Genomic DNA, 25185 nt, shown 5'->3' on the forward strand with positions numbered 1-25185 from the left:
ATTTCAGCGCTAATGTTCGGTTTATTAAGTACTCCGCAATGGGTAGGATGAGCGATAGAGGCGGGGTTCCCTCCCTCCCTCCCCGCCGCACAATGACGGCAGTATCGTGCTCCGTGCCGCCGGGCAGCTGCGCCGGCCGCGGGCAGGACAGAGGGGACACACAGCCCCGGGGGGACAATCGCCCTCAGTGCGCCGACAAAGCCGCACTATCGGAAGCGCGGGACCTTGTGAAAAGGCAGATTTCCCCGTGCAGAAATGGCAGAGAGCTGCTGGGCGCCAAGGAGGCAACGCCGCACCTGTCCAATTCCACCCAGGACGTGCAACCGGCCAGGAAACCTCTGTCCTTGTGGTGGACAACACAATGGTTTCAGAGAGAGGGTTAAGTTGGTGTGCCCCCTCCTCCTTAACAAAGGGGTTTCAGGCATTCCCATCTTCCAGTTACTAGCCCTTTCCATTTTCTTCAGAGCCAATGGACTCTTGAATGAGTTTTGGGAAGAACACATTCATAAAAAGACACTTGGTGCCTTGGTTTTGATGTTTAACTCCTCGAAAATACATCCCCAGAACAAGCACCTGCAGAAGAGCTACCGAACAGTTCCTGCTGCCTTCCAGTGGAATCTGTTTCCACTAATTTATCTAAGACATTAAAATAAACTGAAGCAAGTTCTACCCAAGAGCCGGAGCTGGGCAAGCGGGTGACTGGCGAGGTCGGTGCCTGAAAGCCAGCGTTCCCTGAGGGGCTCATCTTCACCCGCAGCCCCAGAAGCCAAAGGCCCCCCCGGGCAGGAGCGACTGCTCCCAACACTCAGCTCACCCGCACCCATCGCAGGAACAAAGTTAATGAACTCATAGAGACATGGTGCAATTAAAAACTGAGAGTATGTCAGAAAGCACGGACTCCTCCATCTAACTTCTCCCAGCACTACCAAAACCGGTTTGTAGCACGTTTCCAAGAAATTAATTTAATTCCTCTGTTTGCAAAGCCCATTACGTCAATTAGAGAACACGACACCCCCCCGAAGACAGCGAGACACCCTGGCTGCTGCAGAGAACCAGAAATGAAAAACACAAGGCACTTGGGGAAAGTCCAGTGTGACCCAGTGAAATGGGCTTCCCTGCTCCAGCAGCTGCGCGTCCGGCTGTCGGCAGTACGACAGCAGAAGAGATTTTACAGGAAAAAGGCATGAAAAACACCAGAGCTTTTGCACCGTGATGTTTTATTACAGGATCTCAAAGCGCGTTACAAACACCAGTGCTGAACAGTGTTGTGGGTTACAGACAGGAGGACAAAGGGAAGGGGCCGGTTGCGGCGCGCGATGCCGGGACAGACGCAGAGCGGCAGGGACAGGGACAAGCAGGGCATCCGCCGCGGCAACCCCACCTCTCTCCCCTCGGTGTGGGAAGCCAAAACGTGAGAAAGAACTTCAGGATGGCTCCATTCCTTTCCATTTTTCCACAAAAACGCAGCGTTTCCACTTAAGAGGGAGGACCAGCAGCCTTCTTGCAGAGGTACGGTGCCCACCAGGTCGTTAAGGAGCTTTGCAGGCAAGTGACAAGGTCCACAAATCCCAGCGTAGAGGACGGCCGGTGTCACCGCCTCCTCCTCGGCGGAGTTCAGTGCCCTACCGCGCTCCCCCCGGCCTTTCGGCGGGGTGGTGTTTACTACAGCTGCAAACCACTTAGAGACAACCTCCCAAGCAAATAATTGTTAAGTATTTCCCACTCACAGGGCTCAGCTGCACCCCACGGGCCGAAGCACCAACCCGCTCCCCGCACACCCCCCGCCTGCCAGCTCCGCACCTTCCAGCACCTCTATCATCACAGCTCCTATGGGTACTCCCCCACCTTGAAGTTAGCTGAACCACCCCTTAAATTAGCGCACCAGCAAATTAATTAGCTCCTTATGAACTTGTTTAGAAACTCCGGACTCCCTGGGCCAGAACCCACTCTCCTCTTCCAGGGACCAGACTGTAACCCCTTTGTCTACCACGGTCCCGGCCTGCACCGCTCTTCCCCGCCACCCCCCCGTGAAATTGACTTTTTTCCCAATCCCTACCCAGTCAGAAAGCGATTCTCTATCAGTCCTCTCCAAATGCCACTTCACTTCAGCAAAACGAAACTCTTCAGGTTCCCTGCTGGGAAAGAAAACATTCCGCCTCCCTGAGCACACTCGTAACCTTTGCTTTAAAACCGCTCCCATTTCACCTTTTTTGAGTGCAGGCGACAGAACCGATCAATGCCCAGAAGGGTTTGGGGTTTTTTGGGCCAAACTTCCCCTTTCCTCAGTAGCACACCCCCACACGTTGCCGGCTCTGCTCCTGTTTCCCACACCCAGGCGAACAACCTCCACAAAAGCCACCCCAGCTCATCCCTACAGCTCTTCTTCCCCTCCACTATCAGCCCACAGCCACCCCAGCACTTGAGCGTGTTCTGTCCATAACAGCTTTTACCCTCCCTAAATACAGTGCTTTGCTATCAGGATTTCATCATTTTTGGAAAAACCTCATATACACATCTTTGGCAATACAGTATTCTGCAGGGAAACAACTTTCTGTAACAAATCACCATCTCAGTCACCGCACGCAGAACCCTTTCACAGTAGTATGTGTGCCACACTCAAAACCCAAATCTGCTAATCCTGCCCCAAACACAAATCCCACCTTACCACAAAAAGCAACCCTCCTGCCCCTCTCCACACAGGACCCTGCATTTCCCTGCCATACAGAAGCAACCCACAGTCATCCATTTCTGAAAAGCAAAGTATACACTATTTACACAAGCGCCCTATTTAAACATTAACCTGATCGCTCTCCAGGACAGTCCCACAAACAGGCAATTATACTCTGCAGAAAGAAACACCTCTGTGCTGACACTCTGCTCCGTAATTCATCGTAAATTAAAACACATTCAAACACAATCAATGTCATTTCATCAGACAACTAAAGGCATATTCGCATACTCCCCGTTCCGCGATCAGAACGCTGCCCGAGGGAAGGTGCCGCGTTCCCAGCCTGGCCTCAAGCTCCAGGTGCCACGGGGCTGCCACTGCCCCACGCCTACGCCGGCAGCGACAGCTCGGTCATCACTCACCGACCTGCCGCTAAAGCCTGCTCCTTAATAACCCGCATCATTACTTGCCTCCCATCCAACACTTGGTACTGGGAAGTTCCGCACACACCAGTTCTACCCGTATTTATTTCCAAGAGGATCACGGGGGGAGCACGGAGCCAGATTAATCTCACATTCCCCTCTGTGATCTCTTTAGAATAGTATCGTTAGCAACAACATTCATATTAAACCATCCGCCTTTAAGCGGGAAGAATTCTTTCTTTTCACCTACTCATATAATAAATTCCACCCATTTCCCAGGGAACTGATCCTTTATTTAGGAGAAGCTCAAACATCAATGCTTCCTGTGAAACACTACATCTCTGTTGAACACAAAAGCCTTTTGTCTGAAAACTTGCGATTTAACAAAAGCTACAGTGGCAAGCAAAGACTACGACTCTTAGCAACAAATGATGACAACCATGCATGTTTTTTTAAAAATTTTATTTGTCAAAGAAAAAAGGCAATAGCCAATTGAAAACCTACTTAATCTTTAACTCCAATTTTTGTCTTTAAATTTAGAGAAATGACTTATTTACTTTTTTTTTTTTTAAACAAACCCCCCTTTTTTTCCCCTTTAACGTTTACCATCTACTCGTGCTGAATCCTTCCAAGGAGATTGCTCCAGCGTACCTCTCCAGGTCCTCGCTTTGCTCCTTTTACCAAAAAAATGAAAAACTCCATCGTGCATCTTAAGGGCTCCAATCGTCAAAAATAGGAAAAAAAAAAATATCTTTGGAATAGCCAATTGAGTTGAATAAAAAAAATCCACACGAATGCGGTTTGGTTGGGGCAGGAATCCACTCCTATGTTCCTGGTAATTTGATCCCGCTCCATGAATCCTTGTAATTCAGCCTCCCTATCCTATCCACATTATGATTTGAATCCAATGATCCAGCTCCAAGGATTGGGATCCAGTGAGCCCTCTCCAATCCAAACCTTTATAACCAGCAAAACCAAAAAAGAGGAGGCAAAAAGTTAGATACTGTAATGAAAAAATAGGATTCTGGGGAATGATCAGTTATGTTTGCCATCAATTAATACAGATGTACATTAATAACTATCAATTCCCCAAAACAAACTTTTGAATGGTGATGCTCAGATAAATTTTCAGAAATGTTAATTACTATTTGGAGGAAACATTGTAATATTTACAATATGTCAACTGAAAATGCCAACATACTCATTGCTCGTACGGTGGTGTGCTACAGGTTTTGTGGTTGCAAAAAATGTTTATGAAACTGGAAAAGCTTACTGCTAAGGCTATCCACCTACTGTACGTCTAATCTATAGCTAGCACTCCCAGCTGGAAGGTAACAAAATTAACTAACCGGAGTTTTCAAACATATCGGTGAGTCAATTGTGAATTAGTCTGAGGGGGCAGGGCTGAGACTTAAGAAATTATTCCCAACTAGGTTTTCTATTTTTCCTTTCATTCTGATACTTAAAAAAATGAAATAGCAACGCTGTATCAGTCACACAGAGGACATGCAGATTTTAGCAGTATTGATATTATACTCTGATTTAAAGATACCCTTGATCTACTACAAGTGTACGAATACTACGTTAACATTAACACTTGTAACCAAATGCTGCATGACAAAGGAAACCAATACTCCCACCCCCGTCCCAGTTTATTCCTTTAAAAAACTAGAATGGAGTAAGATAATTACAAAAGCAAGTACTTAGCCACAATTGCCCGGAAAAAAAAAAAGTTTTAAAGAAAAGAGCAATTGTAGTTTGCGGTAACTAGAACATGTCTGAAGTGACACATAGGTGCACGTACTCAATTAGCCTGTCTCTCAGTATAAGGTCAATACTGCCAAGTTCATCTGTGACAATAGCACTTGGAGTCATACCATTGCCTCCATTATTGATCTGATCCTCCTCAATCCTCCTTTTGACAATCCTAAAATGATTGACATGTGCTCCACAATCCTTTAATCCAAAGCATTCTTAATCCATCTCTTCAGATATGTCTACAGAAAGACACACGAAAAGGCAAGATAAAATATAAGATCCCCCAGAAGAGACAAGTTAGCCACAAACATCCCAACATCCCCAGCTCGTATAAACCATAGCTGAACACTGAGACATTTACACAGCAATACCACAGTTCGAAGAATGTTGGTATTTAACTAGAACTAAATTGAAACGATCCTGACTGACATCAATTAAAATACAATTTACCAAAAACATGAGGGGAATGTTGATGTTAAGGAGCAAATACTCACTAGGGATTTTACACAAGAATGCAATTCAACACTTCAGCCAATTTGAATAAAACAGTTTGAATTAAAAAAAAAAATAATGAAAGACTGTACTAAGTAAAAGGAAAACTGTGTACAACATGGGGTTCTACAAAAAGATCAGAGCTAGTGATCGTTTATGTACGAGATCGGGATCTGCTGTGGCGGGGAGAGTAGCGTGGAGATCCTCTGCTTCTTCTTGGGGAATAACTGCGGCTTCTGCTGTTGCTTCGACTACGGCTTCTGCTACGACTACGGCTGCGTGAACGAGATCTTCCATAGCTTGGGCTTCTTGGGCCATCAACTTTAACACGGATGTAGGCAGTTTCTCCCTATTGAATAGACAGAACTTTCGATTGAAAAGTCTAGGCTTTAGGGCCATCTTTTTAGGCATGCTGACAGACTGAAGATATTGTTTACTACAGCACGGAAATAGACATCAAAGCTTTAAAGTCTATCTCCTGACAAACGGACCACAGGCTTATTTAGCTGCTTTGTATATAAACAATGAACACCACATGTTCCTTACCTTCAAATCCTACTGATAAGCCCCTTGTATCCAATTCTGGCCAAAGAAAGTAAGTATGAAACCTACCTCATGAGATCTAAATTTAGTGTTATCCAGTTTTCGCACAGCGTAGGTCATATCTTCCTTCCGTACAAATTCCACGACACCAGTGCCATCTCGGAAAACATCAGCATAACATACATCACCTGCTTCACGCATGTGATCCTTTAAATCCTGCCAACTTCCACTTGGAGGCAGCCCTATATAAAAAGGAATGCATTAAAACCCGATTATATTCTCATCGTCTGCAGTTACAGCATTAACTTGCAGCAAACAAAAAGGACTGTGGAGCAAGCAGACGGGCTGCCTCGAGGAGCTATTCGCATCCTACGGACAGCATTCCACCCAGGCTACAAGAGACGATGCTTTTTAAGAAGCAACACGGAGCTGCATCCCCCTTGGCCCGGAAGGTTGCCTGGAATACCCCGGGGGAGCGCTTAGGCCGAGAGAGAGAAAGAAAGAACTCACCCGAGACGATCACTCTGTACTCCGAGCGCCGGGACGGGGGGCCGTACCTGCCCCGGGGGGCTCCGCCTCCGCCACCGCCGCCGCCACCTCTACCGGTACCCCGGCCGCTCCGAGGGAATTCCACGCGGAGGCGATACCCATCGTAGTCGTAGCCGTCCCGCCCGTAGACGGCGTCCTCCGCATCCCTGCGGGACGGGACGGGGCGGTGAGCGCGGCCGCCCTGCCCACGCACCGCCCCCCTCCCCCCCCGCCTTTGTTCCCGCTTCCCGCCGGCCCCACCCCGCGCCGCTTCCCCCACATCCCCCCCCGGGACCCCGGCGGCGGCGGGGGGGCCGTCAGCGCGGCCCGATGGCGCTGCGCGGAGACAGGCAGCTCCCGGGCGGCTGCCCCCGCCTCAGGCCCAGGGCTGAAGGGGGACACGGACACCCCACGGGAGCGGGGGGGGGAGGGGGGAGTCTCTCACCTGGGGTCCTCAAACTCGACGAAGGCGAAGGGCGGGCCTCCGCGGCGGTTCTTGAGGTCGATGTCGCGGATGGCCCCGTACTTGTAGAAGACGTCCTCGATGTCCTTGGTGCGGATGTCGGGGGGCAGGTTCCCCACGTAGATGCGGCAGTCGTTGTTGCCGGCTGGGCCGCGGATCACGCCCCCTCCGGACATGGCAAGGTCAGCAATGGCTGCGGCGGTAGAGGGCCGGAGCGCAGAGAGCGGGCGGGCGAGAGGGCGCGGGGCCGGGCCGGGCAGAGGGGAGCGCACACGCCGCCTCCCCCAACAACCGCTTCAAAATGGCGACGGCGGCTCCCCTCGCGGTCCTACTGCGCGCAGCGATTTCACCCCGGGACGCAGCACCGCCCGCGCTGGCAGAAAACCAAGCGGAGACCGTGTCTTCCGCCGCGCCCTCACTCCTCCACCCTGCGCATGCGCCGCGCCGGAGAAAAGTAGTCCCTCCTTTCTCGCCTCGCGGCCGCTCCACCGGAGAAGCCGAGCCCGTTCTGGCGGCGCCGCTGCCGAGCGCGGGGACGCGACGAGCCCGGTTTTCCCTCCCAAAGCCGCAGCTGCCCGCCGCGGGCAAAGAACGCAACTCCCGGCCGCGGTCGGTGCGGCGGCAGCCCGTATGGCGTCACATCCGGTGCGGCGCCCGCGCCAAGAAGGCCCGGCCGGGGCAGGCGCGGGTGTATCCCACAGTGCACCGCGGCGGCGGTTGGCGCCAAGGCGCGGGGCGTGTCCCACAATGCACCGCGGGGGGGGGAGTCGGGCCGTGTGCAGCGACTGAGAGGAGGCGGGATGGCGGCGGGGCCGGCAGGGAGAGGATCGGTCTCCGTCCCGGGCAGGAGGGCTGAGGCCGCAGATCACGGCCCCGTCACATTGTGGCGTGGGGAAAAGGGGTTCTGTCCCCTCCCCGGCGGGCGGGAGGGCCGAGGGGAGGATGGAGGTAGGCTGAGACCGGCTCGCCCGCGCTGAGGTAAAATGGCTGCCCTGAGGGCACAGGGAGCTGAATCTAGGCCTGTGTCCAGTGCTCAGCCATGCGAGCATCCTGCTTACGTGTCCCCTTCAGTAGAGCGTTAAAGTTCAGTTTTAGGCCTGTTGGGTTCTTGTTTGGTTTGGTTTGTTGGTTTTTTTTCTCTTGATGTTGTGCTCTCCCATTTTTGTACACATCATGGTTCTGAATGCTCTTCTCTTAAGGCCTGTTGGATCAGACTAATCTCGTGGTCTGCTCTGGAAGGACATTCAAATCTATTTTGAAGGCTGAGCACGATGACTTTGGACAGACCAAACCTTAAGAACGTGTTTGACTTTCTGTCTATGTAAGTTAATAAAAGTGGAGGAACAAAAAAGCATTTGAGACTAAGGCAAAGTCATATCTTAAGTGGGTGAGTTTATGAAAATGCTGTGTCCTGAGGGCTCTCTGCTTCTGCAGATTTGCATGTTACGTGGTGCGTCTTAGAAGGTTTAATGTAGTTACACAAGAAATGTGTATGAAAGAGGGCAGAAACAGATCCCCTGGGGAAGAAGCACGAAAATAATGTACAACTATGTTATGATTACAAGGTTATAATTTAAATAAAGTCTCTTTAAAACGCCAGTGTACTAGTCTAGTTTGTCACAAAACCCTAATAGATGTGTTAAGGCAGTAAATGTGGCTTTGAATCAAAAACTGCACCCCAAACTGTTTGTGCCCCTTTGCCCGGAGCCAGCGCGGCTCCTTCGTCTGCTCGCACTGCAGAGTCAGGGCACAAATCGCTTCTGAAGTGAGAATATTTAGCGTGGTCCACTAGACACAACTGATGTGGGAGGGATGTTTCCAAAAGCGTTTGAAATAGCTGCACTTTTGCAATCTGGATGTCTCTCATTGATCCCTTGGTACCTTCTGAATCCGCACAAGCGAGTTCCCGCAGTGCAGAAGAGTTGAGTCCCTGTAACCACCGCGATGGGGCTAAAGTAGCATCTGAGTGTGCAGAAAAACCCTTTAGGCTCCTAAGTTAATTAAGGGATTTTGAAAAATGTGTCATGCCTCTTCAGTGGAGCCTGTCATGCATACTTCATTTTTTGTCTGTTAATTAAAAATGCATATTCCGCTAGAAAAACAGCAATCCTGATGACTTCCAGTTAGATAAATATTTTCAGTGTAACGTCATAGCATGTTTGACTGTTGTAAATGCCTTTCATTTTTCTCTGGCGTAGGTTAAAATACAGTGATGTGCTTTGCTCTGGTGATTTTTACCATTGGTACTATCTACGTTAGGTTGAGAGTGGCTTAAATAAAGACCGCTATTAATCACTGAAAGCTGTTATGAGAAAGCCCGTCTTCAGAAGCGGTGGTTTGCAAAGAATAAACTACCAACTACCCAGGGATTTTCTACATCTTTAGAAGAGCGTTATGGTTTCACAATTCCGTTTATAGCGGAACACAGACTGGTGAGACGGTGACTGCGGTGCCCCCGCGCTTCCAGCCTTGATCTACGTGACATCAGTGGGTGCTTTGGGGTAAATACATGTTTTGAACCAGCACAATTTAACAAGTTATTTCAGTTATTTGCCAGACTCGTTGCATATTAAAAAAGAAAATCTCAAAAGGCCCCAAATATGCTCTTCCCAGGTGTAGGGCAGGCTCCATCCTTTGCCAAGAAATGAGTCTTTATTTTCAGAAGCTTATTAAGCTGCCGAAAGTTATTCTTAAAGGCATCATAAAATAATGGAAAGTCTGCCTGGTTTGCAAAAACCCTATTGCATAATTTCTTTTGTGTGTTAATAATCCTCATAACTGCTTTAAGTGATTGCCTTAATTACCTTAATGAAGTGTCTCTTTATAGAAATATTGAATGTTTTCTTCCTCGTTACCTTTTTTAGCTCCGTGTTATCAGCAGAGCGCTTAAAACAGTTGGATAAGCTGCAGAACGTTTATTTGCTTTGTCAGAGTCGCTTTTGGCTTTCTGGCAAAATGTATATGTGGAGAATCATTAAACATTAATTATGTAGAAAATAAATTACTGGGAAGGAAATGGCAAATAATGCTGTTAAAGTAAAAAGCCGGCTACTGTAAAAATGACACGCTTCCGTTCTCAAAATGAGAGTAATGAAAACCAGGGCTTTCCAACTGAGAATATTGATGAATAATGCAGATATTAATGGTGTGACCCGGTACGGGGAGTGTCCGAGTGCCCTGAATTTATCCAGGGGAGATTTGCTGGAGAGCATTTGTTACAGCCGATAGCCATCCCGATGCCGCAGGTGGGTCTTTTTATGCGAAGGTACTGAAATGATTTTATTATGGGGTCAGTGCTTGTTTTTATTTACAACGAACCGGAGGCTCGCCTGGCTCCCTCAGCCAGGACCTGTTCTCCCTAATCCTTAGCACGGTGTGATCCAGCTGGGATTAGTCTCAACTAATCTTGCTTCGTTGCAAAATAACAGTTCATCAAAGCTCAGATTGTTTGGAAGAAAAGGGTCATTTTTAAAACGCCGTCTTAAGTTGTAACTTTTTTTTTTTTTTTTGAGAACTAAGCTTTGAATTGTCCAAACTTGCTGTTTCCCTCCCATGAGAGTCGTTCGGAACACGCTGCTCGAGTGGTTCCTTTGGCGTTTCCACAGAAACACAAAACCGCACACACAGTGTCTTTGGAGCTTGAAATATTAAGCTGATATTTTGGGGGCCTTCAATTTTAAATAGTGCCTCAATGTTATCAAAGTTATTAATTTCCATGTAGAAAAAAAAAGATGCAAAAGTGCAGTTAGTGATTTTTTTTTTTTTTTCAGAGAAACTCTGAATACATTGTTAAGACAGGGAAAGTGTGTGAAAGTTTGAAAATATTTCCCATAAAAGTGGATAGCGGCAGAGCTCGTTTCATTTATGTAGATTTATATGTGCGCAAAAAGATTTCATATACACGTGCTGTGGCGTGTCTTGATGCAAAGGAAAACCGCAACACGCTGTGACGGTGTGAATTTTTCCTGGGTTTTGATGTGATTCCTGCTGCCGTGTTTTTATGTCGCTCTGATTTTCAGCGCTCGGTTTCACCTTCGATTCCCCCGTGCCGGCGCAGGACTGCGTCTGGGGGTGGGGAAGGGAAGAGACGGTGGTAAGCACAGCCTGGAAAGTTTAGATGAGTAGCCCCCCCCCACCCCCCCCAACCCTCTTTTAATTGATTTCTTTCCCTGGGAAAACATTTGTGTTCAGACAGGGCTCTGCGGGCTCCGTCTGCTCTCCCTCGCTCCCCGCTGGAGATGCAGCAGCCGGTTTCACCGCTCTTCCTTCTCCCCGCCTGGCGGGATGCCCCAAAGCTTGGCGTGGACGGAGGAAAATGAATGCAAACTGTTAACGAAAACAAACTTGCTATGGTTTATTCCTGCTGAGGAATAAACAAACAAAAAGGAGCGTATCCGTTCGGGTTGCTCATTTCAGAAAGATCCTCGTGGTTAGGCAGAGCCTGGCTGGCAGGGTTTCCCCTGCAACTGCTCCTTTGCTCCTTTTTCTTTTGCTGTTTTTATTTCTCCGTGCATTTCCCGGTGTTTCCCCGCTTCTCTTCGATGCCTTCCCGTGCTCCAGGCCCGCGGCATACAGCCGTCTGAGCTGGGATCTGCTGGGATCCACTGGAATCCGCCAAGGAGCCGCTGCTGGGGACACAGCCGCAGCGCCAGGAGCTCGCCCACCCTGCTTGGCACCTCCTTTCCCGATACAGGGGACTGGAACAGTCAGCGGTGACAAAGCACCGGGGAGGTAACGCCAAGCGAGCCACGGTGTCGGGGTTTAACCCCAGCCGGCAACTGGGACCACGCAGCTGCTCGCTCACTCCCCCGCGATGGGATGGGGGAGAGAATCAGAAGGGTAAAAGCGAGAAAACTCGTGGGGTTGAGACAAAGACAGTTTAATGACTAAAGCAAAAGCTGCGTATGTAAGCAGAGCAAACCAAGGAATTCATTCCCTGCTCCCCATCGCAGGCGGGTGTTCAGCCTTCCCGAGGAAAGCCACGCTCCATCACACGTAACAGTGACTTGGGGAGACAAACGCCATCGCTCCAAAGGTACCCCCCCTTCCTTCGTCTCCCCCAGCTTTATATACTGAGCATGTTGTTATACGGTATGGAATGTCCCTTTGGGCAGTTGGGGTCCCAGCTGTGTCCCCTCCCAGCTCCTCGTGTCCCCCAGCCCAGCACTGGTGGGGGCGGTGTGAGGAGCAGAAGAGGCTTTGAGCGCCCAGCAACAACCCAAACCAGCCGTGCGCTGGCATCGCCGCTCCCACCCCGACCCCAAAACACAGCTGCTAGCGAGAAAGTCAACTCCAGCCCAGACAAAACCACGGCACCTGGGCTGCAGGGCTCATTAAACAGGCAGCATTTTGTACGTGTCCATCAGAGGCGTCGATATTTTCTTATTTGGTGGGTGGCATCTGTCACCTTCCCCACCAGGGAACCCCCGTGCCGTGGCAGAGCCACCAGCTGCCCTGCTACAGGCAGTGAGCTCTGCCTTCAGACGTGGCGGTGGCCGTGCCGCCGAGCCTCAGGAGCGCGGGGAGAGCTGAATCTTTTTGTTCTCCAAAAATAACCCCCATTTGCTCAGCCTCAGTGGTTTCTAAAAGGAGGTTTTCCATTAGCTCTCCATCAGAGCGCCGCGGGCAGCGCTGCCGACGGCCCCGCTCCCTCAGAAAAGAGACGAGGGGATGCGACCCCCGTGGCATCAACGTGGGGTTGCTGATTTTTGGAATGCAAGGAAATAGGAGGAGTGAGAAACGCGTTAAAATTTGTTTCAAAGCAGAATATTTTTAAATGCAAATAAAGTTTTGTGAACTGTTTCCTTGACACGCGTACCTTTGTGTAAACATTTTCGAAAGGTGAGGGATTGCGGTAACCGCTTGGATAAAAAAAGTCACACAGACCAAGGCAGGAGTGACACCGAACCATGCATTCTTTACTGTCAGAGCTCAACGAAAGGCAAACAAATGAGGGAAAATAAACCAGATGTTGACAAGAGGCCCCGGGGCAGGAGCAGTAGCCACGTTCCCGAGCAGGTTGCCCAGCCCAACACCCCGGCTGACGGGTGGGAGCAGTAGCCACGTTCCCGACTAGGTTGCCCAGCCCAGCACTGTCGTGTGGGAGCAGTAGCCATGTTCCCCAGCAGGTTGCCCAGCCCAGCACCCCGGCTGACGGGTGGGAGCAGTAGCCACGTTCCCCAGCAGGTTGCCCAGCCCAGCACCCCGGCTGACGGGTGGGAGCAGTAGCCATGTTCCCAAGCAGGTTGCCCAGCCCAGCACTGACAGGTGGGAGCAGTAGCCACATTCCCAAGCAGGTTGCCCAGCCCAGCGCTGACAGGTGGGAGCAGTAGCCACGTTCCCCAGCAGGTTGCCCAGCCCAGTGCCCCGGCTGACGGGCGCTGCTAAAGGGCCCGTTTCTGGTCCTACTGGAAGTCCTGTTTCACAGCATTTTATTATCCAGACATTCCCCATTTAGGAAACCTCACAGTTCGTAGACGAATCGTTCTTAAAGAAGGTGAAAGGTGCAAAATCAACTGCTTTTAAATTAGCAAGTTAAAATACGTAGTGAGAGGTTGGGAGTGGGAACAGCCTGGCGATCTACCGGCAGCGACTGCCCTTCACCCTGCTGTGCGGGGCAAGGCAAAAACAAGACAATTTTCATTTCTTGTATGGTATCGGACTTACAGGTACCACAATAGCCCAACTGAAATGGGAAACACGAAGAAGAAACTTAATTTTTTTTTTTTTTTCCTACGATGCCTTTCGGGTGCGGTTGCTTGAGGGTGGTAAGGAAGACCAGCAGATCATCGTGATTTAGAGGCAGCACCCAGCACGAACGCTGGAAATTATTTTGATAGTTTCCCAGGAAGCAGATTAACACTTTTATACTCTGGAATACAACACATGAGAAAGAAAGGATCAGAGGAGCAGCGAGCTTCATGGGCTGGGGAGGGCAGGGAGCACCAGTAAAAGCCACATTTCCTCCATGAGAACCAGTTAACCCTAAACCCAGCGCTTTGGATAACGTTGAGGACTTTATTGCTCCCTTCATTTGCCTTTCCGCAGCAGAGGTTTTCGCGAGACACGCGCCACTTTGTGTTTGAAGGGACGCGGTGGGCGTTTTGCAGCGGGAACCGGCTTTGCTGAGTTCCTCCGCTGCAGAGGCCGTGAGCTGACAAAGGAGCCGCTGCGGAGGTGGGACACAGCGGGGCGAAGCCCTGCCAGAGCAAACCAGCGAGATACGCCACGCCGAGCTCCTTCCCACGCCAGCCCCCGTCTCTCCTCCTCGTGGCAACCTGGTTTCAAGCCCAGCGCTGCCTTCGGGGGGGCTTTGCTGGCCCCCAGGGTTGCCACCACCCGGCATGGGTGTTGTCGGCCGACGTGATCCCACGCAGGAGGCACCGGGGTCTCCCGGCACCCCCTTCCCTCGCTACACACACACACACCCCCACACACCTCTTCGAGCTCCATCAGTTGCCATTATGGCCTGGGTGGCCACCGCTCCCTCTGCCCAGGGCCACCCCCTGTGAGGCTTTTTTGCTGTTAACAGCAGCAGAACAATAAACGTGTGCTGCCGGTCCTAGGGGCGAGCAGAAAGCAGTGCCTCCGTCTACTTGTTTGCTCTGAGAGCATCAAAGACGTCAGTGAGTACTTGTTTCCCTCTAGGGCTTTTTTTTGTTTATTATTCCCCTTTTAATTCCTCCTCGCCCTCCCGGGCAGAGGGCAGCTTTGCTCCTTGACCGACTGTTTGCCTGTTTGGAGTTAAGCGGGAGCTGAGCGCCGGGCTGGACCGGGGCTGAAGTGCCCCCTGTGCACTGGTGGGACTGGGCTGAACTGGAAATGCTCCTTCCAGACGCCCGCGGTGGTGGTGCACACCGAGGGCAGAGGTTTGGGTGCAGCTCTGGCAGCGGCATGGGAGCCCAGGGAAACCCGCTGGCTTCTTGGTGCCCCGCGGCAAAGGCAGTCGTGTCCGATGGCAGCCGGCACACGGGCTCGCCTGGAGCCCAGCATGGAGGCAGAGCCGTCTGAGGCCACCGAGGGCTGTTTCCGAGGGCACATACCATCTGTGCGGAGGTTTGCTCTCCTCCCACAGGTATTCCCTTGCCGTGGGACCTGAGCAGCTGTTCCATCCCCTTAAAAAATCCCACCACCTTTGCAAACTTTGGCAATGTGCGGTTCGTTCGCTAGAAACCTCTGCTCTTTCCTCGCCATGAAATGCATTCCTGACACCTCCTCCCTGCATCGCCATGAGTCACCACCACCCCTCGGACCGGGGATGTGGCTGGACCCTGCCTGGTAATTCCCAGCCTGGGGGTGTGCTCCCAGACCCAGGTGTGAGTTCCACCCCAATAAATCAAGTCTGGGCGTGTTTGCCTGCAGGACAGGAACCCCCCAGCGCAGCGATGCCGGCCGTGCACCCCCGGCTCCAGGGCCAGCCCGCACCAGGCTGTTCGGGGGGTGTCCCGCTGCTCGGAGTTTCTCCGGAGCCTGGGTTGTGTGCTGGGAGGACACCATGAGATTTTATAAGCCGTAAAATACCAAAAGCTGAGTTTTCTTCCTGCTTGTGCATCTGGGACTGGAGCTCCACACTCTTTGGGTAGGTGCTGTGGCTGTTTAAGGCTGTTTGGCCAACGTCGGATCTATTGCGGTGGGTGATGTTCAGGTACTCGACCCTTCTCCCGCAGGGCATCGCTGCCAGGAGGGAGAGCCCCGTCCCTGGCAGGAAACTGGGAATATTCCCTGCGTCCCAACAGAAGAGCCGCCTTGCCCTTAGGCTGGAGTTGCAAGCAGGTTTTCAGCCAACTATTTATAAATAAATCCCTTGTGCCTAGAGAAGGCACTGCCACTTTCCACACCGGCCGGCTTGTGGCAGGAGATGAGCCGAGTCCAGAGGGTGGTGGGATCAGATCCACTCTGGTTTAGCATCACGTTCTTTTCCTGGCTGGTGCTGGAGGTGCCAGAGGGAGGGGGGTACGGGCTGTGCCCCGCTCTGTCCGCCCGCTCCTGCCCTCGTGCTGCCGCTGAGCCCTCGGGTTGCTGCTGGCGAGATGCTGGGCTGTGAGCGGAGCGCTGACGGAGGACAACCTCTCCCCGCTGCACTTCCGAGGCAGATTAAGCGGTAGGCAGAGGAGCCTTAAGCATTCCTCTAATTAAAACAAAATCCCTCATGGCCTCTTATATACAGAGAGATATTACAGACTTGAGGGACGTATAAGATGTATATTTATTGATTGGATCAACTGGTGCAGCTCCTTCCGTAGAGTTCAGTGGGGACATCGATAGACGAGGGAGCGGGGTGGTGAGGAGGGCAGGGAAGGGGGGTTTGGCCGGTGCTTTCACTGATGACAGCCCACTGGGCTGCTGGCCCAGGCACCTGTGTCACAGCAAGCCCGTGAATACCTCCCTGGTATGTATATATACATATATATACACACATATATACATTTATATACATAGATACCTAGTTAGGCATCACCTCCAGTGCCTGTCCTGGGGAGCCCCTCGTTTCTGGTGCTGCTGTGCCGCACTGGTGCCGGCTCTGGCGCGGGACGCACTGCCTGGCGCTGGGCTCCCACCACCACACGGTCCACGGCTGCAGGTTTGTGGAGTTGTGCCCACAGCAGGTTGTTTCTGGCTGATTTGCTTCTGCGTCCGCTTGCAATGGCTGTTTTTTCGACTACAGGAAGGCAAGGTCATCCCTGGTGAAGCTTCGGTGGCAATCGAGGAACGCGTTTTTCCATGAGAAGCAACCAACCACTCGAAAGCTTTTGCAGGCTGAGATTTTTGTGCTTAGCAAGTTGCTCCACCACAGTCTAAACCCCAAGAAATGTGAGTGTGTAGTGGAAATGTCTGCAGGTCTGGATTAAAACAGCGCTGGCGGATGATGCTGTAACTTCCACAACGTAAACATTACAGAAAAATAGTGTAAATACGGGGGATTCTATTTTTTTCCCCCCTCATTTTTTCCCTTGCTCAGGCCAGGAACTGCTAGAGCTTAAATAAATCACTGCAGAAGTGTGACTGACCTAAATCATTCTACACAGTGGAGACCTTGTCTCCGGCTTCTGGAGCTTCTTGTATTTATGCTGTGCCAGAACAGAGCATAAGTTGTCTGTGCGGCAGTAACTGCTTCCTACGCAGCGGGGAGCTCGGGGGAAGGTGTGAGATGGGCTCGCCTGTGGCAGCAAAGCTGCTGGGGAGAGAAAACCACCAGCTCACTGGTGCCGGGGGGGAACCAGCGGGTGTTTTTGGTGCTGCGCCGTCCCGTGCTCAGCGCTGGCAGGTCTCCCTGCCCCGCTGCCGGGTTCCACTTGTCCCTGCACCAGCACCCAACCGGGTCATGCATGAGTGCCTAATTAATTCACAAGTACATGTCTAATCAGTGAATGCACAAGTGCCCGGATAATTTACATTTGCGCACCCAAGGAGTTCACGCATCAGCACCCAATTACTTCATGCATGAGAGCCCGACCCGCACAGGTGTGAGCAGCCACAAGGATCCTGCACGGGGCGAACCTGCACACGGAGCCACAATTAGTGCACGCACGAGTGCAGGATTAGCCCATGCATGAATGCCCGGTTAGTGCATGCATGAATGCCTAATTACCGCACACATCGGCACCCAATTAGCACGTGCATGAGCACCCAGGTAGCTCACGCATGAGCACCCAGTTATTCTGCATACGAATGCCCAATGAGTGCGTGCATGACTGCTCAATTACTTCATGCATGAGCACCAAGTGATTCACACGTGGTTTCTGCGGTGGTTCACCCCTCAGCGCCCGGCGTGTTGCCGGAGCGGGGACACCCTGGGGACTGCAGCCCGCGGCTGACCCACGGCAGGGGAGGAAGGAGCACGGCAGAGCGCAGGACGTGCAGAAAGCGGCGCGGAGACGTGGAAACCCCCCCCGCAGCCAGTCCCAAGCCGCCTGGCATGCCTTGGCATCCCCCAGCGCGTCCGAGGGCAGCGCAGTGCTCCGCTCAACCACAAAACCCCGGCCCTGCTGCGGCTCACGGGACGGTGGAGCAGATGATCGCAACAGCCTTTCCAGCCTTAAAAATTTAGGAAAGCTTTGATGCGCAGGGAGGGCCCCCTGCAGATAAACCATGTTGGGTTTAGGGCTTGTGCTGGAGAACCCAGCCCAAGTGCTATAAAGGGAGGGAGGACAGAAAAGAAAAAACGGAGAAACTCAAAGGAAGAAGCCAAATTAACATTCCTCCTTGACCTGGCCCTGCAAACACACTGAGTCTGTGTCCTGAAACGCCTCTGCCTCGCCGTCAGACTGCAGGGACCTGTGGGAGTGAAGCCACAAGGCATGGCCACACGGCGTGTGGCTCGACGTGACTTTTCCTTTGGTGTTTACATTGCCTCTAAACCCGCCTTTCACTTCGGGAGAGATGAGGTTAAAGGGAGTTCCCAGCTCCCGGTGCATCCAGCTGGGCTGGCAGCCTGGGCTGGGGCGCTGGGAGCCGGGAGCCGCGGGCTGGCCCTCGTCCCCTCATCCCTCCGCATGCACAAAGACAGTTGTTATGTTCCCGTGCTAATATGACCCCGCTGAGATTCCAGAGAGATATTTTTATTTATGGATCCTGCATGAACTGCACACCGCAAGTCACTTGCAAAAACTTGCAGAGCGCGGATGACCTGAATACATATTAATAAGTCTCGCAAGCCGTTTAGTATTAGTTTTTTCTATCATCTTGCGGGATGGCAAGGAACGCGCTACCTCATGGAAAGCAAGGCTTAGACAAAAAGCCATCTATGGCTTGTCACATTTTTAAGCCCGTTTGCCTTGGAGATAAGCCCAGGCTGCCCTGCCGCGGTGCCACGCTGCAGCTGCCTCTGCTCCGGGACGGACCCAGGGAGAGGGGGAGTGTTAGCTCCGGGCACGCTGGAGCCACAGGAGGGCCATGCTGGCTTTGGGGACGGGCAGGGAGGGCACTGCATGGCTGGAGGCAGTGTTTGGGGGGTTCAGAGCCCTGGTGCGAGCCGCTGATGGGAAGGAAGTGTTTGACCCAGCCCTGGGTGGTCCTTCCCCTGAAGGAGCATTTCTCCCAGGATAGGAGCACCTTGAGCCCCTGCACCTGCTGCCCCACTGCTCCCAGCAGCAATAATGGGAAGTGACCCCTTTCCCGGCTGGGGACCCTGGGGACAGTCCCTGGACTGGTATTCATGCACTCTGGTCTCAATCGGACCGAAAGCCTTTCCAGATCAGGCATGGGGAGGAGGCTCTCAGAGCACCAGGCACAGGGAAAACATGGTTTCTGGTGCGCAGGGGGGATGTGAGAGTAACCCATGGGAGACAGAAATGCGCCCAGGTGGGATCTTTGCAGGGAAGAGGATGGCAGGCAGTGAAAACGCTTTATCATCCCAGAGTTGTGAACAATAAACTGGGGGACTTGGGGTCTGATATTGCTGTTAACAGACTGCTTACAGTGGTCAAACCCTCCGTATCAGCGGTGGCAGCTCCCCGCTGGAGTGTTATAGAGCATTTCCTTTTATAGGGCATTTTCTTTTTTCCATGGGATTTATTCAGGTTCTATAGCAGGGATTCAGGGAGATAATAACGTTCATTAACCAGGGCGCTGAAAACTGCTTCGCAAACAAGATTGATCAAAGCAGCCCGGGACTGATAGCAAACCCTCTGTAATGCAGTTTGCAAAACACTTGCCAAAACAATTTAGTCCTGGTGAAAAATAACTTGTTGGGCAGCTTTGAGGGGGGCTGCGGCCAGTGAGGGACCCGGCTGGGGACTGCAGCGATGAGCAAGGGCCAGATCCTGCTCCCCCTTCCCCAGGGCAAGTGCCAGGTCTCGGCATTGAGGTGTGAGCACCCGGGAGGAGATGCCAGAGGGATCAGCAGGTCATGGGGGACCTGTCCCCCTGGGCAGCGCTTGCCACCCCATGGGTGCCTAGCAGAGGGGCTGTCACTTGCAGAGGAGAACAGCGCGTTTTACAAGGGGTTGGACTCCAGGAGGCTTTACCCCCAGCAGCGGCTGGACGTGGGGCTGAGCTGCTGGCAGTGCCTCCCTCCACGCTCGCATCCCTGTCCGTGCCGTTCCTTTGCGGCATGTCTCTGCCAGGTGACAGGGAGCTGCCGGCTCTTCACACGACGCATCAACCAGAGGAGGATGATTATCGGTGATTGCCATGTCACCAGACGAGGAAGAGCACCCGCAGCCACCCTGGCTGTCATGTTTGCACTCCGGCCGCAGCAGGCAGGACCTGATGGAGGGGGTTTATGTTGATACGATGAAGTGGCCAAATCCCACTTCGTGCGGGGCAGCCGCCCTGCTCCGGGGTTCCCGGGTGTCACCACCATCCCCACACCCCCCAGCCCACGTGGGGAGAGCAAGAGGTGAATGAATAAAAGAGGGTGCTTTACTGCTGCTGTTGTTTTATTGATTATTGGCAAAGGAGAGTGACTGATGGTGGAGTCTGGAGAAGAGCAAGGTGAGCAGAGGTGCAGGAGACACAGAGGAGGAGAGAGGAAAGGAGTTCCTGCAGGGAGAGGACACAAAGGCAACATTTCTGCCGTCATCTGCTACGGACATGTGCTACAAAACCCGTCAATGTGTCGTGTTCGTGGTGAGGCAGAGCAGAAGTAACGGGCTAAGTTGTAGCGAAGTGAGTTTTGGTTAAATGAGAAGAAAAATCCTCTGTGGGGGATGTTACTGTGGAGGTGCAGTGTGGAAGTGGAGCTGGTGCGATGCTGCAGCCGCACTGTCAGCGCAGCTTTCGGTTCCTGGACCTCTGCGTTTCTTATGGCAGATGTGCACAAAGTCTGTGGTTTTTGACTTAAAATCGCCTAGAATGGGAAGGGCGTCCTGTGGGGAAGCGTGCGGCCACAGGGCGGGAGGAGCACAGCCTTAGATGGCAAACTGTTCCTCGCCGCCAGGCCCTTTTCCTGCTAATCCCTGTGAAGTGCCTTATATAGTGCACTTGGAGGAATTTATAAATAAAGGCTTTTTGTCACGATTCAGGAACGCATCTCCCTCCATGGCATTTGAAGCACTCCTTCCTGTGCAAAGAGCAGCGCCCGGCGGCGGCCAGGGCAGTGCCGGGCAGGAGCGGGGCTCCTCCACCTCCTCCTGCTGCTCGGGGGAAGGAGGCAGGACGTAACGGGCAGGGGGTTACACTGGGATTACAGCAGCAGCCAGCTCCGTGGACCAGGGACTGTCACCGTTTGGGTTCATGGCCACTGTTTTATACCTCGTCCCTCTGCAGCCGGGTCCCCGGGGCAGCTCCCTCCTGCCCTGGGCTGAAGGCGCCTGCGGGCCTCCTCGGGACAGGCAGGGCAGGAGGGAGGTGAGCCTGGCTTCTGCGCCCCCGTCACTGGGAAAATAAGCTGCTCTCTGGCCATAAAACCTGCTGAGACCCATCATCTGCCCCGGCCTCTGCTCAGGATTAATAAATAATACAGTAAAACCAGACTTTGCAGTTGTCACTCTATTGCACACGAGGATTAAGCAGAAAACTCATGGCAGCAGGAACAGAGATCTGATTTACAACAGCTCAGACCCCTCCCCACTAATGAAGCCCCTTCATTAGTAGGGGATGGGGTAGCAATACAGGTTGGGCAACCCGGCTCCGCCAAGGGCGGTGGCGTCCCGACCCATGGGCAACAGCGCTGCAAGACTGGTTTGGTGTTTGCAGGGTACCGGAGCTCCTCGGAGGAGAAAAGCAGAGGGTTTCCTCCAGAGCTGGGTGCCAGGGAGGGAGGGAGCTGCCTGCCCCAGTGCTGCCAGGCCGGTTCCCATGCCCACAGCGGGGCCGTAGCCAGGCTCTGTGCCCGCGGCGCTGCTGCCCTCATGCAAACTGTGACTTCATTCTGGCCCGGCAAGGGCAGAGATGAGGCTCTGCGCATCCTGGTCTGGGATGCTCCTAACGAAGATCCAGGAGACTCAGAGATGCGTTGCCTCCAGAGAGGCTGGTCAGGCACAGCTATAAATAGCCCAGCCAGGCATCAGGCAGTGAACCCGAGCAGAGTCGGCTGCCCTCACAGCTGGGTGCTCCCGGGAGCCCTGCAGAGACGACCGGCTCTGCTGCTCCGCAGCATGGCCCTGGGACCCTCCCTCCTCCAGCCGGGCAAACCTAAACCATGCCGCAGCCTACGGGGACGTGGGTCTGCCCCATCCCCACTCCCAGAGCTCCGTGTGGGCTCCCACATCTTGGGCACCTCTGCAGAACTGGGACCTCCTGCCTCCCCCAAGCATGTCCCACTCTGGCAGCTGCCCATCATCTGCCTGGGCACGGCCTTTCCCTCCTCCCCAGCCCCAATATCAGCACCTCTGGCCCCCTCCAGCCCCCTCCAGCCCTGTGGAGCCTCTGGAAACACTACCATAAAAATATTTACTCCCGCTGCTGCTGAGATTGAAGCTCATAAAGGGCTGTAGCTAAGCCTGTTACTGCATTAGCACTGGCATCCAAAACAGATGAAGGCAGAGTCCCGGCTGGGGGTGGCCTGCAGTGACCCAGAGCGTGTTGGTGGGTGCAGGGCACTGCCCACTCCCCCTTCCTGCAGAGGGAGCAAGAAAAGTCAACCTGCAGAAGAAAGCAAGAAAAACCCTGCTCCAGGGGTGCAAAGAGACCATCATTTATTTCCCAGAGCAGCACAAAAGGAACTTGACGTTAATACGGCTGATGCCTGGGGCTGTAATTTGACAGTCGCAGCCCACCCCTCCGCTCCGGCCGCATATTTATTTATTGACATTTTGCTTCTTGGCCAAAGCAGCTCTTGGTGCAGCCCCAGGATGTCTGCAGCTCCCGTGTGTGCGGTGCCAGGCAGACAGCAGGTTACCTGCAGACATTTCCTGGCCAAAGCACCCAGGCTTTGAGAATTTGAGCTCAGAGGGGATGCTAATTCCCTCAAATTATCCATCTGAAGGCTGGAGGTCAGGTCCCATGCCATCCGTGGTGGTCTTACAAACTTAGTGCTGCGCCCTGCAGTGTTGGTCCTCACTTTTCTGCTGCTCTCTGGCTTCTGCTGTCTTAAGTCTGAAGCTCAGGTCTGGACCCAGCTGGGAATAGTAAATATTTTATTTGCTGTTGGGAGTTTTGACCAGTATCTCAGAGGCTGCAAAGGTCACATCAGGAAGCATCCACTTCATTAGCAAAAAGGATCGTCCCATTCCTGGGCTGCCTGCTCGGCAAAAGCGCAGCCGTGGAGTGAACTCCAGCCTGTCCCCCGAGTGCTGTTACCAGCTGTAGGTTTGTCTTCCTTGAGCAATCAAATTAGATAGATTTCAGTACCCGGGACTGGTCTCCTTGGATCTCAAGGCCCACATGCAATTAAAACTGGTCGCATTAAAAGCCAGCTGAGCCCGGGCAGTGCTGTTTCCGTCTCGCCGCTGTTCACACTGGGCAGCGCTGTGCGGGCACCGCAGGGTGTGAATGAGGACAGCACACGAACGGGGACTTTTTTGTTTTGCTGGGCTTTTCTCCATGTGGTTTCTGCAAAGGGCTTCTTGGCACCTCTGCGCAAGTGAAATGGAGCAACCAAAACGGGAGCTGGCTGTCGGCCAGCCTGCCAGACGGGCCCGCGGGGGCAGCCCGGAGGGCAGATGTGTGCCTGGAGCATGTTTATCGAGGGCAGCAGCCCCGCGCAGGGAAGCCAAGTGGCCAAAGCCCTGGTGTCACACCTACATGCCAGGATTCTGCCGGCCCCAGTGCAGGACCCCGTGAGACCTCCAGGGCAGGTGCGCAGGCAGCAGACAGGTTACAAGTGTGAGTCTCCTTTGCCATTTCCCACCCTGAGGTCTGCACACCACAGGCAGCATGGGGTCTCACTGCCAGCCCCCCGCTGCAGGGCTGCCAGCCCATCGGGGTGAACAGAGAGATTTTATTCTCCCCTTCGTCCTTGCCTTGGTTTTCACATGTAGGTGAAACATCACAGGTTCTCACGGTGAACGTACGACGAAGCTGCTCAAACACCCGTGTGTCACTCCTGAGCACTGGTGTGGTGCAGGGCCAGTTCTCGGCGGCACAGTGCCTGGGGTTGGGATTTGATCAGTTTTCCCACAGGAAGCAGGGCTGGATGTGGCAGGAAAGGGACCTGGCGGGACTTGCTGAGACACCCCCAGGAGAAGAGCAGCAGCTCCCGCAGGACATGGGGCTAATCTAGTGAAAGGTGTTCCCACCTTTGCTGGGCATTCCCCAAGCTTTGCTGCCAGTGTAAAAGCAAGAAAACCCCCAAGAAATGGGGGAGCCCTCTTGACATGTTCAGGAAGGGGGAATCTGTCTGACTTTGCAGGTCAAGGAGAGATGCTGAGTCCTGTGGGGGAAACACGCACTTACCTGCCTGAAAACCCCGACATCTGGGGACAGTGGAGGAGGAGGAGGTTACATCAAGCTCCAGGAGAGCTGGATCTGCTCCTAACGGGGCTGCTAACAGCCTCAGGGACCTTCCACAGGTCACTCTCCTGCTACTGCCTTAGTCTCTAAGCTCTGAGAAGCTGCAGCAATGCCAGCCGGATTGGGAGGGCCTCACACAGCTCAAGTGATCAATGACCATCAGGCATTGGAGATCTCAGGTGGAAGATGCCATCAAGGTGCAAAGCACTAACTACCACTGACAGAACTGTTTTTTCCCTCTTAGGTTGAGCCGTCTTTCCAACAACACTTTGCACGTGGCGGTCCCAGGCCTGCAAGCCGCTCTGTGGTCACAGAGAAGTCTCACGGAAGGCCAGGAATCCGCTGGTGGGGAGCCACACGCAAGACCTGGTTTTACATGTACACAGCACCACCGAAATGCAGCCGCTGTGGGTGACCGCCACGCCTGGTGCCCAGCAACACCGCAGCAAATCCAGCCAGACAGATGCTCTGCAGCCTCTCAGGGTTGGGAGTGTAACCCTAATGCCACGCAGGCCCCCTCCACGATACAGCCCTGTCACACCTGTCATGCGGGCAGAGCCAGGCCCACGGGGGCCAAGGCCGCCTCAAGGGTTCAGGCCCCCCCAAGGCAGTTCCCACCATGGGGACCAGGTCTCCCCAAGGCAGTGGGTCCCCCCCAGGGGATCGGGGTCACCCCCGGCGACTGGGGTGGCCAAGGCGGCTGGAAACCACGCCCCCCCGGGCATGGGCCCCGCGGGACCAGGCCTCGGCCCCTCACGGCACCGGGGCATCCCCCCGCCCCCGCGAGGCACCGCCCCGCCCCGCACCGCCCCGCCCCGCCCCGCGCCGGCCCCGTGGCATTGTGGGATGAAACAGGATGTAGGCAGAACAGCGCGGGCGGACGGGCCGGGGCGGCGGGCCGCGGCCGCGGCGCAGCCAATAGGGGCGCGGCGTGGCGGACGGCGCAGCCAATGGGGGAGCGACGGGCCGCGCGCCGC

General features: G+C 53.6%; 1 protein-coding gene across 1 annotated transcript; it reads right to left on the reverse strand.

The window, feature by feature from the left end:
• Positions 1 to 3535: 3535 nt before the first annotated feature.
• Positions 3536 to 7499, reverse strand: SRSF1 (serine and arginine rich splicing factor 1). The gene is made up of 5 exons (XM_063341235.1): positions 6857 to 7499; positions 6394 to 6578; positions 5953 to 6125; positions 4968 to 5689; positions 3536 to 4047 (listed from the first exon to the last, which is right to left on the reverse strand). The coding sequence occupies exons 1-4, from the start codon at positions 7048 to 7050 to the stop codon at positions 5495 to 5497; spliced, it is 747 nt and encodes a 248-aa protein (XP_063197305.1). The 5' UTR covers positions 7051 to 7499; the 3' UTR covers positions 3536 to 4047; positions 4968 to 5494.
• Positions 7500 to 25185: the final 17686 nt, after the last annotated feature.

The sequence above is a fragment of the Chroicocephalus ridibundus genome, chromosome 7 (genome assembly GCF_963924245.1).
Source record: "Chroicocephalus ridibundus chromosome 7, bChrRid1.1, whole genome shotgun sequence".
Lineage (NCBI taxonomy): Eukaryota > Metazoa > Chordata > Aves > Charadriiformes > Laridae > Chroicocephalus > Chroicocephalus ridibundus.

Coding starts and splice junctions, on each gene's coding strand:
- SRSF1 (XM_063341235.1), bottom strand. CDS start 7,050: ATGTCCGGAGGGGGCGTGATCCGCGGCCCAGCCGGCAACAACGACTGC. Junction 6,126..6,393: donor GTACAGAGTGATCGTCTCGG/GTGAGTTCTTTC, acceptor CTTTTTATATAG/GGCTGCCTCCAAGTGGAAGT. Junction 5,690..5,952: donor CTAAATTTAGATCTCATGAG/GTAGGTTTCATA, acceptor TCTATTCAATAG/GGAGAAACTGCCTACATCCG.